Here is a 26,253-nt window from a genome sequence, read left to right as displayed (position 1 = left end):
AATGGGGACAGAGGGCATCCCTGCCTTGTCCCTCTATGGAGCCGAAAGTATGCAGATCCCCGTCCATTCGTGACCACACTCGCCACTGGGACCCTATACAACAGCTGCACCCATCCAACATACTCATCTCCAAAACCAAATCTCCTCAGCACCTCCCACAAATAATCCCACTCCACTCTATCAAATGCTTTCTCGGCATCCATCGCCACCACTATCTCCGCTTCCCCCTCTGGTGGGGGCATCATCATTACCCCTAGCAGCCTCCGTATATTCGTATTCAGCTGTCTCCCCTTCACAAACCCAGTTTGGTCCTCATGGACCACCCTCGGGACACAGTCCTCTATCCTCATTGCTATTACCTTGGCCAGAATCTTAGCATCTACATTTAGGAGGGAAATAGGTCTATAGGACCCGCATTGCAGTGGGTCCTTTTCCTTCTTTAGGAGAAGCGATATCGTTGCCTCTGACATAGTCGGGGGCAGCTGTTCCCTTTCCTTTGCCTCATTAAAGGTCCTCATCACTAGCGGGGCAAGCAAGTCCACATATTTCCCATAAAATTCAACGGGGAATCCATCCGGTCCTGGAGCCTTCCCGCCTGCATGCTCCTAATTCCTTTCACTACTTCCTCGATTTCAATCTGTGCTCCCAGTCCCACCCTTTCCTGCTCCTCCACCTTGGGAAATTCCAGCCGGTCCAGAAAGCCCATCATTCTCTCCCTCCCATCCGGGGGTTGAGCTTCGTATAATTTTTTATAAAATGCCTTGAACATACCATTCACTCTCTCCGCTCCCAGCTCCATCTCTCCTTCCTCATCCCTCACTCCCCCTATTTCCCTCGCTGCTCCCCTTTTCCTCAATTGGTGGGCCAGCAACCTGCTCACCTTCTCCCCATATTCGTACTGTACACCCTGTGCCTTCCTCCACTGTGCCTCTGCAGTACCCGTTGTCAGCAAGTCAAATTCTACGTGTAGCCTTTGCCTTTCCCTGTACAGTCCCTCCTCCGGTGCCACCGCATATTGCCTGTCCACCCTCAGAAGTTCTTGCAGCAACCGCTCCCGTTCCCTACTCTCCTGCTTTCCTTTATATGCCCTTATTGATATCAGCTCCCCTCTAACCACTGCCTTCAGCGCCTCCCAGACCACTCCCACCTGGACCTCCCCATTATCATTGAGTTCCAAGTACTTTTCAATGCACCCCCTCACCCTTAGACACACACCCTCATCTGCCATTAGTCCCATGTCCATTCTCCAGGGTGGGCGCCCTTCTGTTTCCTCCCCTATCTCCAAGTCCACCCAATGTGGAGCGTGATCCGAAATGGCTATAGCCGTATACTCCGTTCCCCTCACCTTCGGGATCAACGCCCTTCCCAAAACAAAAAAGTCTATTCGCGAATAGACTTTGTGGACATAGGAGAAAAACAAAAACTCCTTACTCCTAGGTCTGCTGAATCTCCACGGGTCTACTCCTCCCATCTGCTCCATAAAATCTTTAAGCACCTTGGCTGCTGCCGGCCTCCTTCCAGTCCTGGACCTCGACCTGTCCAGCCCTGGTTCCAACACCGTATTGAAATCTCCCCCCATTACCAACTTACCCACCTCTAGGTCCGGGATGTGTCCTAGCATACGCCTCATAAAATTGGCATCATCCCAGTTCGGGGCATATACGTTTACCAAAACCACCGTCTCCCCCTGTAGTTTGCCACTCACCATCACGTATCTGCCCCCGCTATCCGCCACTATAGTCTTTGCCTCAAACATTACCCGCTTCCCCACTAATATTGCCACCCCCCTGTTTTTCGCATCTAGCCCCGAATGGAACACCTGCCCCACCCAACCTTTGCGTAGTCTCACCTGGTCTATCAGTTTCAAGTGCGTTTCCTGTAACATAACCAAATTTGCCTTAAGTTTCTTAAGGTGTGCGAGTACCCGTGCCCTCTTTATCGGCCCGTTCAGCCCTCTCACGTTCCACGTGATCAGCCGGGTTGGGGGGCTTTTTAACCCCCCCCCCCCTTGTCGATTAGCCATCCCCTTTTTCCAGCTCCTCACCCGGTTCCCACGCAGCTGTGTCCCCCCCCAGGCGGTGCCCCCCCCACCCATCCCACCCCATGCCAGCTCCCCCCTCTCCCCAGCAGCAGCAGCCCAATAATTCCCCCCTCCCACCTCCCCCCGCTAGATCCCCCACTAGCGTAGTTACACCCCCCATGTTGCTCCCAGAAGTCAGCAAACTCTGGCCGACCTCGGCTTCCCCCCGTGACCTCGGCTCGCACCGTGCGACGCCCCCTCCTTCCTGCTTCCCTATTCCCGCCATGATTATCATAGCGCGGGAACCGAGCCCGTGCTTCCCCCTTGGCCCCGCCCCCAATGGCCAATGCCCCATCTCCTCCACCTCCTTTCCTCCCCCCACCACCTCCTGTGGAAGAAAGAAAAGTTACCACATCGCAGGATTAATAACATAAAACTCCTCTTTCCCCCCTTTTTACCCCCCTCTTCGCCCCCCCATACTCACCCCACCACTTTGTTTCAAACGTTCTTTTTTTAATAACCCGCTCATTCCAATTTTTCTTCCACGATAAAAGTCCACGCCTCATCCGCCGTCTCAAAGTAGTGGTGCCTCCCTTGATATGTGACCCACAGTCTTGCCGGTTGCAGCATTCCGAATTTTATCTTCTTTTTGTGAAGCACTGCCTTGGCCCGATTAAAGCTCGCCCTCCTTCTCGCCACCTCCGCACTCCAGTCTTGGTATACGCGGATCACCGCGTTCTCCCACTTGCTGTTCCGGGTTTTCTTTGCCCATCTAAGGACTATCTCTCTATCCTTAAAACGGAGGAATCTCACCACTATGGCTCTAGGAATTTCTCCTGCTCTCGGTCCTCGCCCCATCACTTGGTATGCTCCCTCCACCTCCAGCGGACCCGCCGGGGCCTCTGCTCCCATTAACGAGTGCAGCATCGTGCTCACATATGCCCCGACATCCGCTCCCTCCGCACCTTCAGGAAGACCAAGAATCCTTAGGTTGTTCCTCCTCGCGTTGTTCTCCAGCGCCTCCAGCCTTTCCACACATCGTTTATGGTGTGCCTCGTGCATCTCCGTCTTCACCACCAGGCCCTGTATGTCGTCCTCATTCTCGGCAGCCTTTGCCTTCACGACCCGAAGCTCCCGCTCCTGGGTCTTTTGCTCCTCCTTTAGCCCTTCGATCGCCTGTAATATCGGGGCCAACAGCTCCTTCTTCATTTCCTTTTTGAGTTCTTCCACGCAGCGTTTCAAAAACTCGTGTTGTTCAGGGCCCCATATTAAACTGCCACCTTCCGACGCCATCTTGGTTTTTGCTTGCCTTCCTTGCCGCTGCTCTAAAGGATCCACCGCAATCCGGCCACCTTCCTCTCCTTTTTTCATCCGTATCCAGGGGGGGTTCCCTTCTGGTTCACCGCACAGTACTTTTAGCCGTTAAAATTGCCATTGGGGCTCTTATTAAGAGCCCAAAAGTCCGTTCCACCGGGAGCTGCCGAAACGTGCGACTCAGCTGGTCATCGCCGCACCCAGAAGTCGTCTACATACATTTTTAAAGTATTCCCTGTGGTTTGGGAATCCTGCGTCTTCCTGCCTGCTCGTGGGTGTAGTAACTTTGGGATAAAGGGCCCTGTGTGGTGTTGGGCTGCTATGATCTGGCACTCATGTGGGGTTCCTGCATATTGGAGATTATCGGCCAGAAATGTGTGGGTCTTGGTGCGTTTTACCGTAATGTCCCTTGTAACAGTAGTGTCCAGCGAGCTGCTCTGATTTGGCTGACTGAACCGTCCTTTAATCTACCGTCTAGTAATAGTTGCGTGGGGGTGTGCTCGGTCAAGATCATTACTGGGTCGAGGCCTGTGATGTACGCAAAGTACTGTACTGCCCAAAAGACTGCAAACAAGTGCCGTTCACAGGCTGAGAATCCTTGCTCTGCGGGGTCCAATACTATTGAGGCATTGGCTACGGGTCTTAAGTGATTGTGTCGTTCTTGCAGGAGTACTGCTGATAGGGTTCGGTCGGTGGTTGCTACTTCGATGGCATAGGGCAAGTCTGGGTCTGGAAATTGTAAAGCCTAGGGCGCGTTTTAAATCATCAATGGCGTCTGTGTGCTGCGGAAGCCATTCCCATGGGGCGTTCTTTTTAAGGAGCTCTGAGAGTGGGGCTGCTTTGGTGGCAAAACCATCTACATAATTTCTGCAATATCCTATAAAACCAAGGAATGACCGGAGTGCAGTGACATTTTGGGGCAGGGGCAATTTAGCAATGGACTCGATCCGATTTTGCTCAATTTCTCTCTTCCCATGGGTGATGCTGGTGCCTAAATATAGAACCTTTTCCTTTAAAATCTGGGCCTTTTGGGGGTTGACCTTACATCCGATGGATTGCAGTAGGCCTAGTAATGCCGATAAGAGCTCTACATGTTCCTCTTTTGTGTCCTTTTGCAAGAGCAGATCATCTACATATTGTATTAGGCATTCGGGTCGAGAAAATTTAGAAAGTCCGTTGGCCAATTGTCGGTGGAAAATGGAGGGGGAGTTATGGAATCCTTGTGGGAGGCATGTCCACGTGCACTGCTATCCTTGAAACGTAAACACGAGTTTATACTGGAAGGCCCTGTCTAACGGGATGGACCAAAAGCTATTGCTGATGTCCAGCACTGTGAAATATTTTGCCTGTACTCCCTGTTTGAGCATGATTGTGGGACTCGTGGCAACAGTGGGGGCTGCTAAAGGGGTTACCTTACTAATTTCTCGGTAATCGATCGTTAGTCGTCATGAACAATCGGGCTTTTTTACAGGCCAAATTGGGGCATTATTTGTGGACGCTATGGGTCAAATAACTCCTTGGTCTAACAAACTGTTAATAACCTTAGAAATCTCACCCTCGGCTTGCTGTGGGAAACCGTATTGCTTTTGCGGCTTTGGATCGGGACCTGAAATCTTTACTGTACCTGGGATCTTCCCACAGTCATGTTTGTGTTGTGTGAATTAAGCTTTGTGTTTTATGAGGACCTCTCTAATCGTCTGGTCTGCACTAATTGTTTGCGGATTAAACCAATAGTCCCCTACCGAGCAAATCCTGTTTTCATAATCCGCTACTGTGAGCGTAGCAGGAGCCCTCGCTCTTTTGGCCATTCGCTAGACACATTTGTTTACGGGGTCAAACGAAAGGTTATGGGAGCTCATAAAACCAATGCCTAAAATATGCTCTGCGGTTTGGGGTAAGTCAACTAAAACGACGGGGTGTTTGGTGCTAATGTTCCCTATCTGAATGGGTACGGGAGCTGTGATATATCCTTGCTGTATGTGGCCAGTGAATCCATTCAGGGTGATGGTGTCTGTAGTGGGCCATTTGTCCTGTTGAAACATGGTGGAGGAGTTCAAAGTGGTGCGGGATCCCCCTGTGTCCCAAAGGAAATCGAATGTATGTCCCCGGACTGTGCCTGTGACTACTGGTCTGCCTGAAGATGAAAATGAAATGAAATGAAATGAAAATGAATGAAATGAAATGAAAATGAAATGAAAATCGCTTATTCTCACAAGTAGGCTTCAAATGAAGTTACTGTGAAAAGTCCCTAGTCGCCACATTCCGGCGCCTGTTTGGGGAGGCTGGTATGGGAATTGAACCATGCTGCTGGCCTGCCTTGGTCTGCTTTAAACGCCAGCTATTTAGCCCAGTGTGCTAAACCAGCCCCTTTGATTTGTCCCAGCATGTGTCACAGACCCAAGTTGAGGAGTCCGAACACTGTCAATCTGTGGAGTTACGCTAATTCGTCTGAACGGGTGCTAACATTATGCATGGGCCTATCATTGTTCATAAGTGGGGGGTTTGGTTGTTGGTACGTTGATGGTTCGGGGAGTTTGTCAGCAGTTGCGGGCGTAATGTCCTATGTGGCCACAATTGTAACAACCTCGTGGTGCCTGTGCTCTGGGCGCTGTCCCTCGTGTCTACCCTCGTTTATCCATGCTGGGTCCTGGCTAATCCTAACTGGGTGCATGTTTGCTTCTATCTCATCCTGATCTGTCTGTCGGTGTAGGGTTTGTTCCCATGCTCTCGTTTCAATACCCAAACGTCACTGTGTGTGTGGTCTGCGGGGTCGTAGTTTACACAAGCCTTTCGACCTGCATCTGTGGCATGCGAGACTAAGGTGCGGGACCATTTAGTGGTGTCCTCCTCATTTACCTGTGCACGGTTCAATTGTCCGTAGACTATCGTGAAATAAATCCATAGGCGACTAGCAAATGCGGTCGGATGCTCTCCCTTCTTTTGCCTGCAGTGATTTAAACCCTCGACTGGATCTCCTTTGTTATACCCGATGGCATCTAATATGGCTGTTTTCATTTCCTGTAGGGTTCTTCCAGCTACGTTTTGGCGTTCGGGCAAAGCTGATCTTACGGACTGGCTAAGGCTCATAACTATTAGCTTTACTTCCTCTCTCTCGTCGAGGCCGTACATAACGTTTTGTTGGCGCACCTCCTCAATGAAGCTGTGTGGATCTGCGGTGGGCTGGAATGTACTAATTTTCGTGCAAGCTTCTCTTAATTGGGTTATGGATAGTGGGGTGGTGTAAATGATATCAGGCTCATCCTGATCCGATGACATGCATTGTGTGGTAACCGGATTCATGGGGGTCGAATTGTGAGTGGGGGTGTGTGCTGCCTGTGCAGTCGGTGCTGCGGGTGCTTTTCCTTTTGGGGCGTGGGGGGCTCGATTTTGATTTTCCGTGTCCCCTACGTATCTTTGGGCGTTTTTGTATAATTCTTGCCAATCGGGAGCATCTTCCTCATCTAAATCCTGCCCGAAAATGTATCTGAAGCCATTCTGTACTGAAAGTAGCGACTGTAACTTTTCTATCTTCTATTGGCATTTAGCATGGTCAACGGTACTCTGCCTCTGTTCCTTAGTGGAGTTGTGGAGCGTTCTCAAAGCTGCTTTTAAATCTGTGCACTTGCTAGTTAGCTGGGCGACCTGTTGTTCTGTTTCCTCTCTTACCAGGACTGCGTGCTGTGTACCTTGGTAGGCTTTATCATACTGCGTCTTGAAGCTACTAAGGTGAACTAGACAAGATTGATGTGCATGTTTTACATCGGCCATTTCCTTATCCTTCGCTACTAACTGTTCCCAGAGATGCTCAATTATCTTCTCGCTTTTGTTACTGTTTCCCTCGTTCTTTTCTTCCTTCTCAATTAACTGCCTACAGAGCGTCTTCACGACCTCCTCTGTGCCTCGCAACTGTGCCAAACAGGGCACTATTGCCATTGGCTTTCTGACTTTCCATACATTTTTCTTGTGGACCTCGCTTAGATTCTCCCACCAAGTTTGTCCTATCTTTCCTGGACCTGACTCATCATTAGCGCAAAAACTCGACCAAAGGAGCCATCCTTTCCCCTTTAAGTATTTCCTTAACTCTTCCTCCCATATGGGGCATTGCTCTGCTATGTTGGTTGCTGTGACCTCGGGTTCAATCTTTCTATTGCTTTAGTGGCCATTACTTCTCTTATCTCTTGCTCTACTTTTAATTTGGGACAGGGGAATAAGGCAGCGATTTGAACAGCGGGTATGGCTTAAGCTATTTTCTGGCTCACAATCCCTCCATAGTTGTACACAATTCTAACGAGTTTACCTCACTCTTCCTGTTAGGTACGCGGGTCAGTACACAATTCCGAAATTCGGTTATTTGGTCGATATGAGACTTGCACTTGTGGTTCTTTCACTTTCTCGCAATTGGATTCAAAGTTTGTGGGTTCTCTCGGAGTGACAAAGTCACTTCTAATCGAGTCCCGTCAGAGTTTGCCAGTAATGTTGCCCTATAATAATGTTGGTGAACTACAAGCCTTCCCTTATATCGATCAAATGACCACACAACCAGTTAGTTAGTCCAAAAGATGGTTTATTTACATACAAAAGAGTTATGTCGACATGCAAACACAATATCTACTACGAGTTAAACTACACCCATCAGCTACAATAACCTATACTTAATTTCAGGGCGACCGGCACTGTGCAAATGGATACGTCCTTTATCTGGATTTCACTTGGCTGGTTCGAAGAAAGTGACTGTGTCTCTGCTGGGCTCATCCGCCAGGTAGCGATCGTTGGTCTTGAACTTGGCTGGCTGTTCCTGCTACGATTGGGTTGGCACAGGCCGGATCCAAAAGAGACAGAACACATGGCTGTGCTCTCTTTTATCCCTCTGGGATTTCACGCTCTTTGGGGCGGTCCTTAACCTTGGACCCAATAGTTTGACAGGGCTCTGATAACTGTCTTCGATTTCGGCCAATAAAGGGGCGGGTGCCTTGGTGGCTGGGTGGGTCCTTAGCGGTCATTGGCAGTTGTGCTTTCTGAGTAAGGGGAGTGGCGCCGATCAGTCTGGGGCTGTACCGGTGGCTTTATTGGCGTTCTATTGTCCTGGGAAAATGGGCCATTGAAGTGCAAACGAGTGGGGGTTTCGATCAGGTCTGGTCACCTGTGTTTCAGATACACAAAGGCACTGTATCTGACTGAGTCCTGGGTTGGCCATAATACCCATGGTCCTTTGCAGGTGGCCATCTTAGATGGCTACAAAACCACAAGGAATGGTGTATCTTAAAAATCCTTTCCTCCAAAAACTCCACTTTTGTGACTTGTCTGGGCCTTGGTGAGTCCCAGTAGAGTTGCAAGTGTGGATTTTTGATCCACGTTGAACATTTTTAAAAGTGTGGTTGCCATCCAGTGCGGAATAATGGATTTCTCGCAATGGCCGATCTTTGGCGGGCATTCCAAAATGGCAGCGGCGTGATTTGGGAAGAAGAATTTTCAACAATGGCTGTGTGTGATGTAGCGTTGCAAGTAGCGAGGCTTTTGAATAAACGTAGGCGTGCAGTTTACGGACATGGACGGTTGTGGGATTCCCAAGAGTCGAGTAAGTTATTTATTAATTTGTTTGTTTCTGCTCAACTTGGAGGCTATGTTTTTGAGGCTCAGGATCAGGGAATCTGCATTGGTGACGGGTTTCCTTGAAAAGGTTCTTCCGACCGAATTAGTAAAAGCGCTTCTCAGGACTGGCTGAAGCCTGGAAGTGAAAAGGTTTTAACTCACCCTTATGGGTTATGTGCTGAAGCTGGACTTCCAAGGGCGATTGTGTGGAATATTCCGCTGCAGCAAAACGTCCGCACCCTTAACTTCCAGTCTGTTCTTTCTGGAGAATCAGACAAATTCTACTGCTACCCTTTGCTCGCTAAAATCAGCTCTGATCGTATTCAGGGTTACATGCATATATATTTAAAGTCCTTTCCAAGTTACAAGCAGGTATTGACGTCACCGATTTATTCCGAACAATACAAGGTGATCACTATGCATATTTTTCTGAGCCACTTAATGGGAAAACGATCTACTAATACAATGCTTCTTTACAATCTCCCAGATCTGTACAAGATATTCCCCTTAACCTGAACTCCTTGATGGGGTGTTAATGTGTTTTTATTCCCTGCTCTGGGCTGGACAATGAATCTCCTACAGACAGGCTGGAGCCTTGGTTTGTGTGACATGGGTCCCCATTCTTATTCTAATGCCCTGTAGGATGATTGAATTATCCCAAGTGCTGGTGACATTTCTTTAGGGTTCAACATTTTAACCCCTTTACTTGCTGGTTTTCCCCTTGCCCTGTGCTGCTATAAACCTGGGACATCTTTATTATTACTTATACCAATTCTGTGATACAGATAGCAATTTCTTCCGCTAACGAGGGAGAGATTCTCCGACCCCCCACTAGGTCGGAGAATCGCCGGGGGCTGGCGTGAATCCCGCCCCATGCTGGTTGCCGAAGTCTCTGGACCAGAGATTCGGCGGGGGCGGGAATCACGCTGCGCCGGTTGGCGGGCCCCCCCGCTCGATTCTCCGGCCCGGATGGGCCGAAGTCCCGCCGCTAAAATGCCTGTCCCGCCGGCGTAAATTAACCCACCTACCTTACCGGCGGGACAAGGCGGCGCGGGCAGGCTCCGGGGTCCTGGGGGGGCGTGATCAGTGCCCCACGGTGGCCTGGCCCGCGATCGGGGCCCACCAATCTGTGCCGTGGGGGCGCTCTTTCCCTTCCACCTCCGCCACGGTCTCCACCATGGCGGAGGCAGAAGAGACTCCCTCCACTGCGCATGCGTGGGAAGCTGTCAGCGGCCGCTGACGCTCCCGCGCATGCGCCGCCTGGAGATGTCATTTCCGCGCCAGCTGGCGGGGCACCAAAGGCCTTTTCCGCCAGCTGGCGGGGCGGAAATTCGTCCGGCGCCGACCTAGACCTGGCTCGGCCCCCAAAGATGCGGAGCATTCCGCACCTTTGGGGCGGCGCGATGCCCGTCTGATTTGCGCCGTTTTGGGCGCCAGTCGGCGGACATCGCGCCGTTTCCGGAGAATTTCGCCCCAGGTCTTCTCCACCCTAGGTCTTAACACATCTCTGGCTAACACCACACTGACCCTGGGTCTGGGTACTGTGCCTTCTTATGTCACTGTGTGGGCGGTAGTGCACTCAGTCCCAAATTAACCCTGCATGTACCAGACCCTTCTACTCCATGGGCTCAGAGGTGGAACGGTTTCGGGAATTCTAGAGTTTTAAGAATTCACAAATCAATTATTTTCTTTAGATGTCGGGGAAGGAAAAGTTGGAATTATCCTCACCTTAGCCATGAACATCACGAGCACCCTGCAGTGGGCTGTCAATTCAAGCATCGACGTGGATAGTCTGGTAAAGAATCTTCGGAATATACTTTCGTTTTTGGATATGCTTAATGATTCATGAAGTCTTGTCATAATATAAGGCGCTGATCAAATGATCCGTTGATGAGCCATTGACAAGGTTTAGTTAAAAACTAATTTCCTATATGTTGCTGCTGAATATCTAAAATGCCTGTGAATACACAATAGAAATCCATGATCAGTAGTCCTTCTTTTAGCTAAAAATAGCAACATTATAGACATGAAACAAGGCCCAGTATCTTTCCACCCAGAGAGAAAATCATCGACAGTCATAACATTGCGCCCATTCCAGTATGAAATGAAATGAAAATCGCTTATTGTCACGAGTAGGCTTCAATGAAGTTACTGTTAAAAGCCCCTAGTCGCCACATTCCGGCACCTGTTCGGGGAGGCTGGTACGGGAATTGAACCGTGCTGCTGGCCTGCCTTGGTCTGCTTTAAAAGCCAGCGATTTAGCCCAGTGTGCTAAACCAGTAGCTGGTTCTGAGAGATATAAGGGAATATCTAAGTGAAGATCACCCGTACACCTACCCAATAATGATGATTAACCAGACAAAATGGAAAAGGGAAGAAAAGAAAAGTGCCTTTTGAAAAAGTTTGCAGGAACTCACCAAAGGTCCATAGGCAGCACCTTCCAAATCCACGACCACTGTCACCTCAAAGGACAAGGGCAGCAGATACCCGGGAACTCCACCACCTGGAAGTTCCCCTCCAAGTCTCTCAACACCCCGACTTTGAAATATATCGGCCGTTCCTTCGCTGTCGCTGGGTCAAAATCCTGGAACTCCCTCCCTAACCGCACTGTGGGTGTACCTACACCTCCGGGATTGCAGCGGTTCAAGAAGGCAACTCACCACCACCTTCTCAAGGGCAGTTAGGGATGAGCAGTAAATGCTGACCAAACCAGCAACGGCCACATCCCGTAAATGAAGTTTTAAAAAATTGTCATTCTAAGGAATATGATTTAAAGATGGGCTGGCTTTACAAAATCTATTATCTATTTTCAAAGACAGAGAGACATCAAACGATTCTACAAAATAATCACATGGAGCTGCTCCTGATGAGTGATTTGCATTGATGACACCATTCGTAACAAAAAGCTTTTAGTTAACTCATGACCATGTGTGTTTCAAGCTCTACCTGAGCGGTTCAAATGGTTCTTAAGAACTGATCAATTTGATCCCCAAGTGGTATTAAATGTCCCATTGCATACCTTTCCAAAATACGTGCTACTTACAAAGTCCAAAAATAACATTTGTCAAATAATTGAATTTGGTGATTTCTTTTGAGCAAGTTGAAACTATGATCAATCATAATTGAGGACCAATAGAATCCTTACGCTTGAACATTTATACTGACCCTTAATAATGTTCTTGCCTCCAGATGAGGTCTGTTAGTCGTGTTTTTAAATACATTGACATACCCCCGGAAGGATTTGAAACCAAGAACCAACATAATCTCAACAATCCCTCGAATGTGCTCGTCATCGAAAACAAGTATCTAACCAATGAATGGCCATCTGGAGGCCAAATGATGGTGAATAACCTCACGGCCAAGTATACAAATGATGGGCGCCCAGTGCTTCAGGACCTGTCCTTCTCTGTAAATGCAGGACAACGGGTAAGGCAGTAAATGTATCCATTACAATGCACGAATGTTCTCTTAAACCAATGTTCTTTCACTGTATTGTAGAATCACAGAAACGTACAACACAGAATGAAGCCATTCAACCCTGGGCGGACTCATTGAAAGAGCAGTCACATTCAGTTACAAATCCTGCTTTTCGTCCATAACCCTCGATTTCTCACCCTCGATAGATGTTGCCCAAGCCAGCAAAGTCTACATCCCGTGAATGAATTTTTAAAAAAGTATTGTCCCTTTTTAAATTATTTATGGAATCAATTTCCATCACATTTTCAGTTGCAGCTCCTGACAATGCTGAGTGAAAAAAATCCTCCTCATCTTTCCTTAACTCCGATGCCAATAATTTTTGAATCTATGAGCCGCTTGCCAAAGGAAACAGGTTTTCTTTATCTACCCTATCAAAACTTCTCAACATCTTGTAAACTTTGATTAGATAACCTCTTAACCTTCTTTGCTCGCAGGGAAACAGTCATAACTTTTTCAAACCAATAACTGAAATCCCTTGTTCTTGGTCATATCGCAATAAACCTCCACCCATTCCTGGTGCCCAGAATTGTCCACAACACAGAACATAGAATTTAAGGTGCAGAAGGAGGCCATTCGGCCCATCGAGCCTGCACCGGCACTTGGAAAGAGCACCCTAGGTAAGCCCCACACCTCCACCCTATCCTCGTAAGCCAGTAACCCCACCCACCCTTTTTGGATACTAAGGGCAATTTAGTATAGCCAATCCACCGAACCCGCACATCTTTGGACTGTGGGAGGAAACCGGGGCACCGGGAGGAAATCCACGCAGACACGGGGAGAACGTGCAGACTCCGCACAGACAGTGACCTAAGCCAGGAATCGAACCTGGGACCCTGGCCCTCGATTGGTGAAGCAACCGTGCTAACCACTGTGCTACCGTGCTGTAGTTGAGGGTTAATCAGTGATTTATTAAGTTCCAGCATGATCACTTTGTTTTATATTCCGTTCCTTGATTTATAAGTTCATCTGCTTTTTTGTAAATCCCCCTTATCAACTTGCTCGGCCATCTTCAAGAATTTGTGTATATCGACACTATGGTCTCTCTGTTTATCTATATCTTTTCAAAATCATGTCATTTTTGTATACTGCCTTTCAACACTAATCCTCCTCAATAGCATCGCTTAATACTGCTCTGTAGCCTCTATCTGAGGTCCTTCTATCCATTTCACCATCCCAAAGCCTAAAACTAACGTCATTGCTATCTACTACTTAACCAAATTTCTGCAACTTTACAGCGTCGATCCATACAATTGAGTCAAAATCATTATTAAAATTGCAAAGCGTCATTGACTTAAAACTTTGGGAATACCATTGCAAATCTCCTCCAGGTATGGAGAATATACAGCCCCCAGCATCCTTTTCTCCCTGTCACTGAGTCAATTTTATATCCATAGCTCCAACTTCCCATTAATCCCATAGAATTTCATCTTTTGAATAATCTTTGTGTCCCAGCTGTGGTTCACGTGGTAGCATTCTTGCCCCTAAGGGAATGGGTTAAAATCCTACTCTAGAAAAATGAGCACAAAAATATAGGTTGATGCTCCAGTGCTGTACTGAGGCAGCATTTCACTGGCAAAGACTCTATCTTGCAGATGAAATGATAAACCGAGGCCCTCTACGGCAGGCATCAAAAAACCTATTTTGAAAAAGAGGAGGGGAAATATTCTCAAGGTCCTGGGCAATATTTATCCTTCGGTCAACATCACAGAATGGATTATCTGATCATTATTATATTTCTGTTTGCAGGAGCTTGTTTTGTGCACATTGGTTGCCATTATTTGTAGTGATTATGCTGCAAAGGTACTTCCTTGGCTGCAAAGCACGTTGGGATGTCCTGAGGTTGTGAAAGGCGCTATACGAATGCAATTCGCTCTTTCTTTCATAGGCCTCCTGCGTGCCATTTTTTTGACTGTCTTCCCTTGTTCAACCTTCTCTGTCAACCTCATCAAAGGATTCAGCCATGGTAGTCAGACACGGTTTGCCTTTCTTACATCCACGCTGAATCCTCCTATTTAACCCATGCCTTTTCAAATTAAAGTTAATTTTCCCCCTGATAATACTTTTAAATAACACCACTGAAGTTAGGTTGACTGGCCTTTGGTTTCCTAGTCTATTCCACTCTAATTTCATAAATAAAGGTATGACAGCAACTCTTCCTGCAGCAAGTGAGGATTGAGGGTTTGTGACCAACACCTCTGCTATTTTTATCTTTGCTTCTTTCAACAGGCTAGGATGCAATGCAACTGGACCAACTTTCCCCAACTTTCAACCGATTGTTTTTTTTCCAGTATGCCTTCAATGTTTCCTGCCAATACAAGGCCCAGATTCTGTTAAAACAACCTGCCTGAGGCCAGCAGAGTCCTTTTGGGTTCTTCAGTAAACTATGATCTTTGGGCAGTTGTCTGCAACTATGTTGAAAACTGATGGGTTTCAGGCATTGGAATTTATTGTAGTCAATGAGGAGTCCAGAAAAGATGAGTCAAAGGTGGTTCATTGCCTACCATCAGTTAGGAAATACAGCAACTAAGCAACAGTCCAAGTTTTTAGCCGGGACTTTCCTGAGGTGCCGGTTCCTTCCTTTATTTTGGGGAATTAACAAAGCCACTGTTTGGCTTCCAGCCCTCAGTGGGGGACCTCACACTCCATAAGCCCTGTGGAGATATCAATTGGGTCAACCCCTTGGGGGTTATAACAGAATTATAGAAAGTTATTTCAGATATATACCGATTTAACATTGGAAGTCTATTTTATACCGAAACCTAACGGCATCTGTAAGCAAAAAGTTCCGAAACATATGTTCAGATTTAGATGTATTGTCACGTGTACCGAGGTAGAGTGAAATGTATTGTTCTGCGTGCAGTCCAGGCAGATCGTTCTATACGTGAAAAACATAGGGCATACATAAATACACAGTGTAAATACACAGGCATCGGGTGAAACATACGGAGTGTAGTACTACACAGTAGAGAAGATGTGTGGAGAGATCAGTTCAGTCCATAAGAGGGTCGTTTAGGAGTCTGGTAACAGCGGGAAATAAGCTGTTAGTGTGTGTTCTCAGACTTTTGTATCTCCTGCCCGATGGAAGAGGTTGGACGAGAATAACGCGGGTGGGAGGGGTCTTTGATTATGCTGCCCGCTTTCCCAAGGCAGTGTAGACAGAATCAATATAGACAGAATCAAATGTATCCTTGCATCAGTTAGTTATCATAACGGTTGTTTAATGAGTCGCTTCTGAAATACAGAAAACAGTTTTAAGTGATTTGCTCAGCATCGAAATCTAGTTGCATTGTGTCACTATTGTACCTCCCTTTTAACAAGGCTCAGCCCATTTCCTGTGTTTAGCTCTGTTTTTAAGCACCGTGCTCTGGTTACACAACAGGTTGGGCTGCTAGGACGTACAGGCGCTGGAAAGAGCACTCTGCTCTCTGCTCTTCTGCGTCTCTTGTCCACCGAAGGGGAAATCCAGATTGACGGGATATCCTGGAATTCAGTCTCCTTGCAAAAGTGGAGAAAGGCATTCGGGGTAATTCCACAGGTAATAGATCCTAAAATTCAGCACGTGGCAAAGACTTTTGAATAGAAGAGATGTATCGCATGTCAGTGATGGTTCCTTATTGATTTTCTTTCACTTAATGTGAATTCAATGATATTGAAAATTGTGGCATGATTTATTCTAGGCTGGGGATAAAGATTAAAGCAGCTTTTGAATACATTCAAGAGTCTGGGATTTTTAGCAGCTCCTAGTACATGTACATTTCAAATGGTAAACACAAAGGTTCTGATTTTCTAGTTGAATCCCATTTTCCTGCAATATTTCCCATATCTCTTGATATCTGTAATATCTGGAAATCTATCGATCCTGTCTTAAATGTACCCAATGACCGACCCCAACTCTGGAGCAAAGAATTCCAAAGATTCATCACCTTCTGAATGAAGAAATTCCTCATCACTTCAGTCCTGAATGGGCTGGTCTTCATTCTCAAACAGTGTCTCCGGTACTAAACCCCCGCCCCCGTCAGGGGAAACAGGGCATTCTGGTCACCGAGAATGAATGAGTAGCAACTGGAGGCGTGCTCTGCTCCGAACATTTTTCTGCTCTCCTTCACTACCATAGTGCTCTTTCTTCCACATTCCTGCTCCCACACTACCCCAGCATTCTTGCCCCCACCCCATTGTTCCTGCTCACCACCCCCCCCACAGTGTTCCTGATCACACCCGTGTTCCTGCTCCACGCCTAGCATTCCTGCTCCCCCACAGCATTCCTGCTCCCCCCCCCACAGTGTTCCTGATCACACCCGTGTTCCTGCTCCCCGCCCAGCATTCCTGCTCCCCCACAGCGTTCCTGCTCCCCTCGCCCCCCAGCATTCCTGCCCCCCCCACAGCATTCCTGCTCCCCCCCCAGCATTCCTGCTCCCCCACAGCATTCCTGTTCCCATCCAGGGTTCCAGCTCACCCTCCCCCAGCATTTTCCTGCTCACCTCCCCCCCCGAATGTTTTCCTGATACCCACCCCAGTATTTTCCTGGCACCCCATGACTATTCCAGCTTCCTGCTCCCCCCCAGCATTCCTATTCCCCCCAGATATTCCTGCTCCCCCCAGCATTCCTGATCACCACCCCCAGTGTTTCCACCCACCCCCCAGCATTCCTGCTCACCACCTCCCCAGCATTCCTGCCCTCACCTCCAATGTTCGTGCTCATCCCCCAGCACTTCTGCTCCCCCAGGGTTCCAGCTTCCCACTGCAGCAGCCCCCCCCCCCCCCCAGTATTCCTACTTCCACTCCTCAGCGATCCTGCTCCCACCACTCCCATGATTCTGCCCCCCCCACCCCAGCGATCCTGTCCCCCCCCCCCCCCACCCTTGCGATCCTGTCCCCACCCACCCTGCGATCCGGCCCCCCACCCCCCACCCCTGCGGTCCTGCCCCCCCACCCCCCCACCCCTGCGATCATGCCCCCCCCCTACATCTGCGGTCCTGCCCCACCCCCACCCCTGCGATCCAGCCCCCCACCGCCCACCCCTGCGGTCCTGCCCACCCCCACCCCTGCGATCCTGTCCCCCCCCACCCCACCCCTGCGATCCTGCCCTCCCCACCCCTGGATCCTGCCCCTTCACCCCTGCGATCCTGCCCTCCCCACCCCTGCGATCCGGCCCCCCACCCCTGCGGTCCTGCCTCCCCCCCCCACCCCTGCGGTCCTGGCCCCCCACCCCTGTGAGCCTGCCCCCCCACCACTGTGAGCCTGCCCCCCCAACCCTGCGATCCTGCCCCCCCACCCCTGCAGTCCTGCCCCCCCCACCCCTGTCAGCCTGCCCCCCAAACCCTGCGATCCTGCCCCCCACCCCTGCGATCCTGCCCCCCACCCCTGCGATCCTGCCCCCCCCCCCGCCCCTGCGATCCTGCCCCCCCCACCCCTGCAGTCCTGCCCCCCCCCCCACCCCTGCGGTCCTGCCTTCCCACCCCTGCGATCCGGCCCCCCCCCCTACCCACCCCAGCGATCCGACCCCCCCACCCCTGCGATCCTGTCACCCCCCCCCCACCCCTGCGATCCTGCTCCCCCCACTTCCAACGCTGCGGTCCTGCCTTCCCACCCCTGCGATCCGGCCCCCCCCACCCACCCCTGCGATCCTGCTCCCCCCCACCCCTGCAGTCCTGCCCCCCCCTTCCAACGCTGCGGTCCTGCCTTCCCACCCCTGCGATCCGGCCCCCCCCCCACCCACCCCTGCGATCCGGACCACCCCACCCCTGCGATCCTGCCCCCCCCCCCACTCCTGTGAGCCTGCCCCCCCACTGCTGCGATCCTGCCCCCCACCCCTGCGATCCTGTCCCCCCCAACCCTGCGATCCTGCCCCCCCCACCCCTGTGATCCTGCCCCCCCACCCCTGCAGTCCTGCCCCCCCCCCCCCCACCCCTGCGGTCCTGCCTTCCCACCCCTGCGATCCGCCCCCCCCCCCACCCACCCCTGCGATCCGCCCCACCCTCCACCCCTGCGATCCTGTCCCCCCCACCCCTGCGATCCTACCCCCCCACCCCTGCGGTCCTGCCCCCCCCACCCCTGCAATCCGGACCCCCCCACCCCTGCGATCCTGTCCCCCCCCTTGCAATCCTGCCCCCCACCCCTGCGATCCTGTCCCCCCCACCCCTGCGATCCTGCCCCCCCCTGCGATCCTGTCCCGCCCACCCCTGCGATCCTGCCCCCCACAACCACCCCTGCCATCCGCCCCCCACCCCCCCACCCACCCCTGCGATCCTGTCCCCCAACCCTCTGCGATTCTGACCCCCCCCCCACCCCTGCGATCCTGTCCCCCCCCCACCCCTGCGGTCCTGCCCCCCCACCCCTACGATCCTGTCCCCCCCCCACCCCTGCGATCCTGTCCCCCCCACCCCTACGATCCTGCCCCCCCCCCCACCCCTGCGATCCTGTCCCCCCCACCCCTACGATCCTGACCCCCCCCACCCCTGCGATCCTGTCCCCCCACCCCTGCGATCCTGTCCCCCCACCCCTACGATCCTGTCCCCCCCACCCCTGCGATCCGGCCCCCCCACCCCTGCGGTCCTGCCTTCCCCACCCCTGCGATCTGGCCCCCCTCACCCCTGCGATCTGGCCCCCCACCCCTGCGGTCCTGCCGCCCCCCCCCCACCCCTGCGATCCTGCCCCCCCCCCAACACCTGCAGTCCTGCTACCCAACCCCGTGATCCTATACCCCCCCCCCCCCACTTATCCATTTGGCCCTGCTCCCCCCTTTCCCCCGTTGTCCTGCTCCTGCTGCCTTGGCCTTTTTTGTTCTACACGTCCTCTCCCTCCATCCTCACTTCACCCCCACAGTGCTCCTGTTCTCCATTTGCCCCCCATCTTGTGCTTTCTCCCTGCTCTGATCGCCCCACGCCAGCCCCCCCCCCCCCCCCCCCCCCCCCCCCCCGCCCACCCGCTCCTCTTCCCTCCCCATCTTCTTCCTTCTCTGGGCTCCTGCCGTCTGTCTGCTCCTTCCGAATGTGGACAGACTCTGAGTGAGAAGCTGCCACACCCACTTCATATCTGTGCGTAAATACTTGATTTCTGACAATATACTGTTTACATGCAGCAGTTTCAAATTATAAGCATTGCAGAGTGTTCTAACTTAAATGGGTTGTTGGTGATTATAATCCGTTTGAAACTGCGTTCTTCAACCAAACAGTCTGTGAATAACTGATCCTAACAGTGAGGAAAGAATCGAGACGACTACTGGCTTTTCTGCCTTCTCATCCTGTGATGATATATTGATGATGATGTCACTCAGAACGATAATAAACTTTTACAAAACAACTCAATTCAATATTCCACTTTACAGAAAGTCTTTGTGTTCTCTGGAACCTTCCGGAAAAACCTGGATCCTTACGAACAGTGGAGTGATGAGGAGATCTGGAATGTTACTGAAGAGGTAAAGCTTTGCTGGGTGTTGGTTACAAACACAGTCCATGATTCATTGACCCTGGATAAACTAAAGCAACTCAGATGCCATTTCGCAAAATTTCGCCGTAAATCATTGAAATTTAATTGAATTTTCTCAGCTTTTGAGTAATGTTCTTTACATCAAATTTTAAAAATAACTAAGCCATTGAAAAATGCAGTTCAAAGTTCACAGCATGATTACTTTTCTGCAAACATCCATTGTGTTTGCATTGTGCAAGCTGCCTCCTATTTTAACCCGTGCAAGAATTCAAATTATATCCTGGGGTTTGAGTTTTTCTTTGATGAACAACATCAAGGTCAGAATTCTTAATCCAGCAATAATTGTTCATTTCCTGAGGTATTTTTCGACAAAATGAAAAGTACTTTGCTTTCTCCTAATTCCTATTTGAAGTCCGGTTATGACTCTTTGCTGGGATACGATTGCCTGGTTGTTATCCCACAACTCACCCAAATGATCGATATTCACCTTTGACCCTTGACAATGCCAATTACCAAGCTATTTTCCACTTTGGGGCATCATAGAGTCATCATACGTCCACATCATCCACCAGCACAGACACACTCACCTGGGTTGGGCCTAAATTAAGTTAAGAACTTAATGGCAAAGAGCACTGGGTGAGCAGGAGGTGGGGAGTGAGGCAGAACGAGCAGTGGGCAGTTCCCCACGGAGGCTAGACACAGCCACGCTCCACTGGATGGAGATGCTGGGCCTCGGGTGTCACAAACATCAGTGACAGACAAACTGCAATTGTCACGGACCCCCGAGGCCTTGTAGAGCCATGGACAGACAATGGAGAAATCCGTGCAGCCCATGTCTGGTCATGGCTCAGGTATTTGAGTGTATGAGCTCCTCCATTGAGAAAGTGGCCACCCTCTTGGAGAGCCTTATACAGCAGCAGTCTGAGTCCATGCAGCAGCAGCAATATGCTGATAGACACAGAAAGAATGAGACTTTGTATAGCATGAACCACTCTGTGTCTCTGATGGCGCAGAGATGTTTAGAACTTAGAACATAGAACAGTACAGCACAGTACAGGCCCTTCAGCCGATGATGTTGTGCTGACCATTTATCCTAATCTAAGATCAACCTAACCTACACCCCTTCAACTTACTGCTGTCCATGTGCCTGTCTAAGAGTTGCTTAAATGTCCCTAATGACTCTGACTCCACCACCTCTGCTGGCAGTGCATTCCACACACCCACCACTCTCTGTGTAACGAACCGGCCTCTGACGTCTCCCCTATACCTTCCTCCAATCACCTTAAAATTATGTCCCCTCATGACAGCCATCTCCACCCTAATTAAATTATTCCTTACCAGATGATTGTACATCCTATCTCTTATCAACCTTTCCAATACTTTGTCCACAACAGAAGTAAGGCTCACTGGTCTATAGTTACCGGGGTTGTCTCTACTCCCCTTCTTGAACAAGGGGACAACATTTGCGATCCTCCAGTCTTCTGGCACTATTCCTGCAGACAATGATGACAAAGATCAAAGCCAAAGGCTCAGCATTCTCCTCCCTAGCTTCCCATAGAATCCTAGGATAAATCCCACCCGGCCCAGGGGACTTATCTAATTTCACACTTTCCAGAATTGCTAACACCTCCTCCTTAAGAACTTCAAGCCCTTCTAGTCTAGTAGCCTGTATCTCAGTATTCTTCTCGACAACATTGTCTTTTTCCTGTGTGAATACTGACGAAAAATATTCATTTAGCACCTCTCCTATCTCCTCGGACTCCACGCACAACTTCCCACTACTGTCCTTGACTGGCCCTACTCTTACCCTAGTCATTCTTTTATTCCTGACATATCTATAGAAAGCTTTAGGGTTATCCTTGATCCTACCTGCCAAAGACTTCTCATATCCCTCCTGGCTCTTCTTAGCTCTCTCTTTAGGTCCTTCCCAGCTAACTTGTAACTCTTGAACGCCTTAACTGAATCTTCACGTCTCATCTTTACATAAGCCTCCTTTTTCCTCTTAACAAGTGATTCAACTACTTTAGTAAACCATGGTTCCCTTGCTCGACCACGTCCATCCTGCCTGACAGGGACATACTTATCAAGGACACGCAGTAGCTGTTCCTTGAACCAGCTCCACATTTCAATTGTGCCCATCCCCTGCAGTTTCCCTCCCATCCTATGCATCCTAAGTCTTGCCTTATCGCATCATAATTGCCTTTCCCCCCAGCTATAACTCTTGCCCTGCGGTATATACTTATCCTTTTCCATCGCTAAAGTATTCCTGGGGAAAAGTCTCTGGCTATCCACTCTATCCATGCCTCTCATCACCTTGTACACCTCTATCATGTCACCTCTCTTCCTTCTTCGCTCCAGTGAGAAAAGCCCGAGCTCCCTCAACCTTTCTTCATAAGACATGCCCTCCAGTCCAGGCAGCATCCTGGTAAATCTCCTTTGCACCCTCTCCAAAGCATCCACATCCTTCCTATAATGGCTCTTAAACTCAATCCCCCTGTTAATGAAAGCCAACACACCATACGTCTTCTTAACAACCCTATCAACCTGGGTGGCAACTTTGAGGGATCTATGTACGTGGACCCTAAGATCCCTCTGTTCCTCCACACTTCCAAGAATCCTGCCTTTAACCCTGTATTCAGCATTCAAATGAATCACTTCACATTTATCTAGATTGAACTCCATCTGCCACTTCTCAGCCCAGCTCTGCTTCCTGCCAATGTTCTGTTGTAACCTGCAACAGCCCTCGACACTATCTACAACTCCACCAACCTTGGTGTCATCGGCAAATTTACTAACCCACCTTTCCACTTCCTCATCCAAGTCATTTATAAAAAACACAAAGAGGATAGGTCCCAGAACAGATCCCTGAGGGACACCACTGGTCACCGACCTCCAGGCTGAATACTTTCCATCCACTACAACGCACTGTCTTCTTTCGACCAGCCAATTCTAACTTTCTGAATGAGCCTACCATGGGAAACCTTATCAAATGCCTTACTGAAATCCATATGCACCACATCCACTGCTCCATGTTTGGAGTGGGTGCCAGCTGTTGTCCAGTTGGAGGCCCCATTCAGAGTGCAAGAGCATCATGAAAAAGCTACAGAAGTCCAAGATGCTGATGTGAGGCCAACTCTGAGGGAGAACCATCATCATCCCTCACCAGCTTGGCTGCTCCGAGTTCGGAACTATCGACACCCCAAGACCCTATGACAGAGACTGTCCCTGCAGTGATGTAAGAGCAGCAGCGAGTGGGGCAGCCCCCACGACACCTCCATGATGAGGACAGAAGCTACGGGCATCTCAGCCGGATGCAGGTAGCATGGAGCAGGCTGTCTCCCCTGAATTCCCAGCACCAGGTGACGTGAGAGGGGTGTAGAGGAGGCGCTCTGTAAGTGTGGGGATGAATGCATGGCGTCACACCATTAGTTGCTGTTTTTGGGTCACCTGGGTAAAATACTCTCAATTTGTTTAGTCATTTAATTCTCCTTTCATAAAAATAATTGCTTATGATCTCAATCATTATAAAGTCGCCCGTGTAACTTCCGGTGGTGGCCATGGAGTGAGTGGTCGCTCACAGGGCAGCTCCTGCACGAAGGCATAAAACCGAAAACGGGAGAAATACCGACGGGAAGTGCAGTTGAAGATCGGAGAAGTTTCCCTCCCGGCTGTGGCATGTCTGCTTGTTACTAGACCCGGCACAAGGTGAAAGACCTGGCCAAGGAGCTGGAAGAGACCTATGGCACAGCAGTTATTGGAAAGATGGTGGAGGGGGAAGGGCTGGTTCAGGTTGGAAAGCCCCAGATGGAGCAGTTGTTGGCTTTTATGACGGAAGAGGTCCATCAACAAGGAAAAGAGATACAGGAGGACCGATCGAAGATCATCAAAGGGCCGGTTGCACCCCTGAAGGGTTCAGTGGAAGGGGTTGAGAAGTGGTTGGAGGCGCAGGGGTGGCAGATCAGGGAGATGAAGAGGGTGATGTCGAACCACAGCGATCGGGTGGTGGCGTTGGAGGCAGAGGTGGCGCTCTTGGGGGACCTTTGCAAGTCGTTAAGAGCAAAGATAGAGGAGCAGGAGAATAGATCTAGAAGGCAGAACCTGCGCAACCTTGGCCTACCTGAAGGTGTGGAAGGCATGAGTACTACGAGATACATTTCGAGGATGCTGACGGGGCTGGTGGCGGAGGGGGTGCTGGACAAGGCCCCAGAGGTGGATAGAGCGCACAGGTGCCTAGGACAGAAGCCAAGAGCAGTGGAGCCACTGCAGGCGGTGATCGTAAGACTCCCATGAGTTCATGGAAAAGGAAAAGATGCTTCTTATTCTTTGAACTAAAGGGATGTGTTCTGATTTTGCGCATAGTTCCATCTGTTGCAATCCAAACTTAGATCCATTGTTTGTAGCCTTTCAAAAAGATCCCATCGGATTAGAAAACTGTAGATGTGATGCCCTGTTCAAGAAAGAGGGAACGAGAAAGCAGGAAATGAGGGATGAGTGAGCCTGACATTGTGAAAATGCCAGTATCCATTATTAAGGAAGTAGCAGGCCATTAGGAAAAAGAACCAATACAATCAAACCATGGTCAACGTGGTTTTATGAAAGGGAATCATTTTGGATGAATTTACTAGGGTTATTAGAGGATGTAATGAAGAGGGTGGAAAAAGAGGACCCCCCCCCCAACTCCCAAAGTATTCTGGAATTTTCCGACCGTGCCCTGGTGGCGGGATTCTCTGGGTTTCCCGGCAGGGTGGGGTGGCTTCAATGGGAAATCCCTTGACAAGCGGCGGGAGCAGAGAATCCCGCCACAAGCGGATGGCGTGTCTCTGAGAAACACGCGGCCGTGGAGAATCCTGCCCTGAGTGTTTTCCAAAAAGCAAAGGGGTTTCACAAAGAGGTTACTGCACAAGATAAGAGCTCTTGGTGTTTGGGGTATTTGGTTTGGATAGAGGATTAGCTAACCAATAGAAAACAGAAGAGATAGAGGAGTCATTTGTAGGTTGACACAGGGAGCAGTGCTGGGACCTCAAATACTTCCAATCCACGGAGGGACTGAGTATATTGTAGCCAAATGTTCTGACCATGCAAAAGAGGTGGGAAAGCAAGTTGCAAGGAAGACACACAAAGTGTCTGTAGAGGTGACTAGAGTGGGAACTTATTATGGAATGGAATATAATGTGGGAAAATGTGAGATTATGACTTTGGCAGGAAGAATAGAAAAGCAAATGTTAGCAAGCAGGCACAACATGTCATTAGGAAAAGAAGTGGAACGTTGGCCTTTATCACAAGGGGATGAGTATGAAAGGAGGGAACTTCTTGCTACGATTATTCAGGGCTTTGATGAGTCCGCACTGAGAGAACTGTTTCTTTGTTTTGGGCTCCTTATTTTTACGAGGGAGATATTTGTATTGGAGTCAGTTCAGAGAGTTTTCATCAGGTTAATTTTGGGGTTAAAAACAGGTTGTAGCTTCAAAGAAGAATGAGAGTTGATCCCATTGAAACATATGGGAGGGCTTGATAGGATAGATGCACATGGAGGATTCTTGAACTCAGGGACCTGGCTTCAGAATAAGGAGTCACTCACTTAAGATAGAGATGCGGAGCAATTTCCTCTCTGAGAGACATAGAGGCCGTCATTGAACATGTTCAAAGCTGAGATAGATTCTTGGATTATAGGGGTGTCAAGGATTAAGGAGAACAGCAAGAAAGTGGGGTAAAGGCCACGATCCGATTGGCCATGATCATATTGAATGGAAGGCAGGCTCAAGGAGCCGAATGGTCTACTCCTCCTCCTCTCTCTTACCTTATTACCTGCTTACTGATGCTAATTCTATCTCTGCAGGTTGGCTTGAAATCAATGATTGAGCAATTCCCAGATAATCTTAACTTTGTTTTGGTGGATGGTGGCTATATTCTCAGCAATGGCCACAAACAACTCATGTGTTTGGCACGATCCATTCTCAGCAAAGCCAAAATCCTACTTCTGGATGAACCTACTGCTCACCTGGACCCGGTGTAAGTTTGAGCTCCAAAGTATGAATAGATTTAAACAATGACTACAAGTAGTCGATGATCGCCAAACAGATAATAAATAATAAACATTCTTCTTGCTAATTTGAAATGAAAATGAAATGTAAATCGCTTATTGTCACAAGTAGGCTTCAATGAAGTTACTGTGGAAAGCCCCTAGTCGCCACATTCCGGCGCCTGTTCGGGGCGGCTGGTACAAGCTGTTTTCGGATTGCCTTCATTTTCAATTTCAAATATTAAGAACTGCTAAATGTTGATGTGCCAGAATCGTTTTTCTGATTCCGAAAATAATTTTATACTATTATTATTTCCAGTTTCACTTTGTAGTTTTCGAGTTGATAGCTGATTTGAATCATGTGCAGACGACTGTATAGAATTAATGAAATGAAATATGCCATCGTCCC

General features: G+C 49.5%; 1 protein-coding gene across 4 annotated transcripts in view; it reads left to right on the top strand.

Annotated features, from left to right (window-relative positions):
* cftr (CF transmembrane conductance regulator) overlaps window positions 1-26,253 on the top strand; it is a 222,753-nt gene that overhangs the window by 192,798 nt on the left and 3,702 nt on the right. For all 4 annotated transcript variants that reach the window (XM_072485246.1, XM_072485243.1, XM_072485244.1 and 1 more), the window contains 5 exons: window positions 10,618-10,718; window positions 12,113-12,349; window positions 15,780-15,935; window positions 19,725-19,814; window positions 25,662-25,834. In XM_072485246.1, coding sequence (XP_072341347.1) covers window positions 10,618-10,718; window positions 12,113-12,349; window positions 15,780-15,935; window positions 19,725-19,814; window positions 25,662-25,834 — 757 coding nt within the window. The remainder of the gene's footprint in view (window positions 1-10,617; window positions 10,719-12,112; window positions 12,350-15,779; window positions 15,936-19,724; window positions 19,815-25,661; window positions 25,835-26,253) is intronic.

The sequence above is a fragment of the Scyliorhinus torazame genome, chromosome 19 (assembly GCF_047496885.1).
Source record: "Scyliorhinus torazame isolate Kashiwa2021f chromosome 19, sScyTor2.1, whole genome shotgun sequence".
NCBI classification, from domain to species: Eukaryota; Metazoa; Chordata; class Chondrichthyes; order Carcharhiniformes; family Scyliorhinidae; genus Scyliorhinus; species Scyliorhinus torazame.
This window is presented reverse-complemented; position numbering and strand designations above follow the sequence as displayed.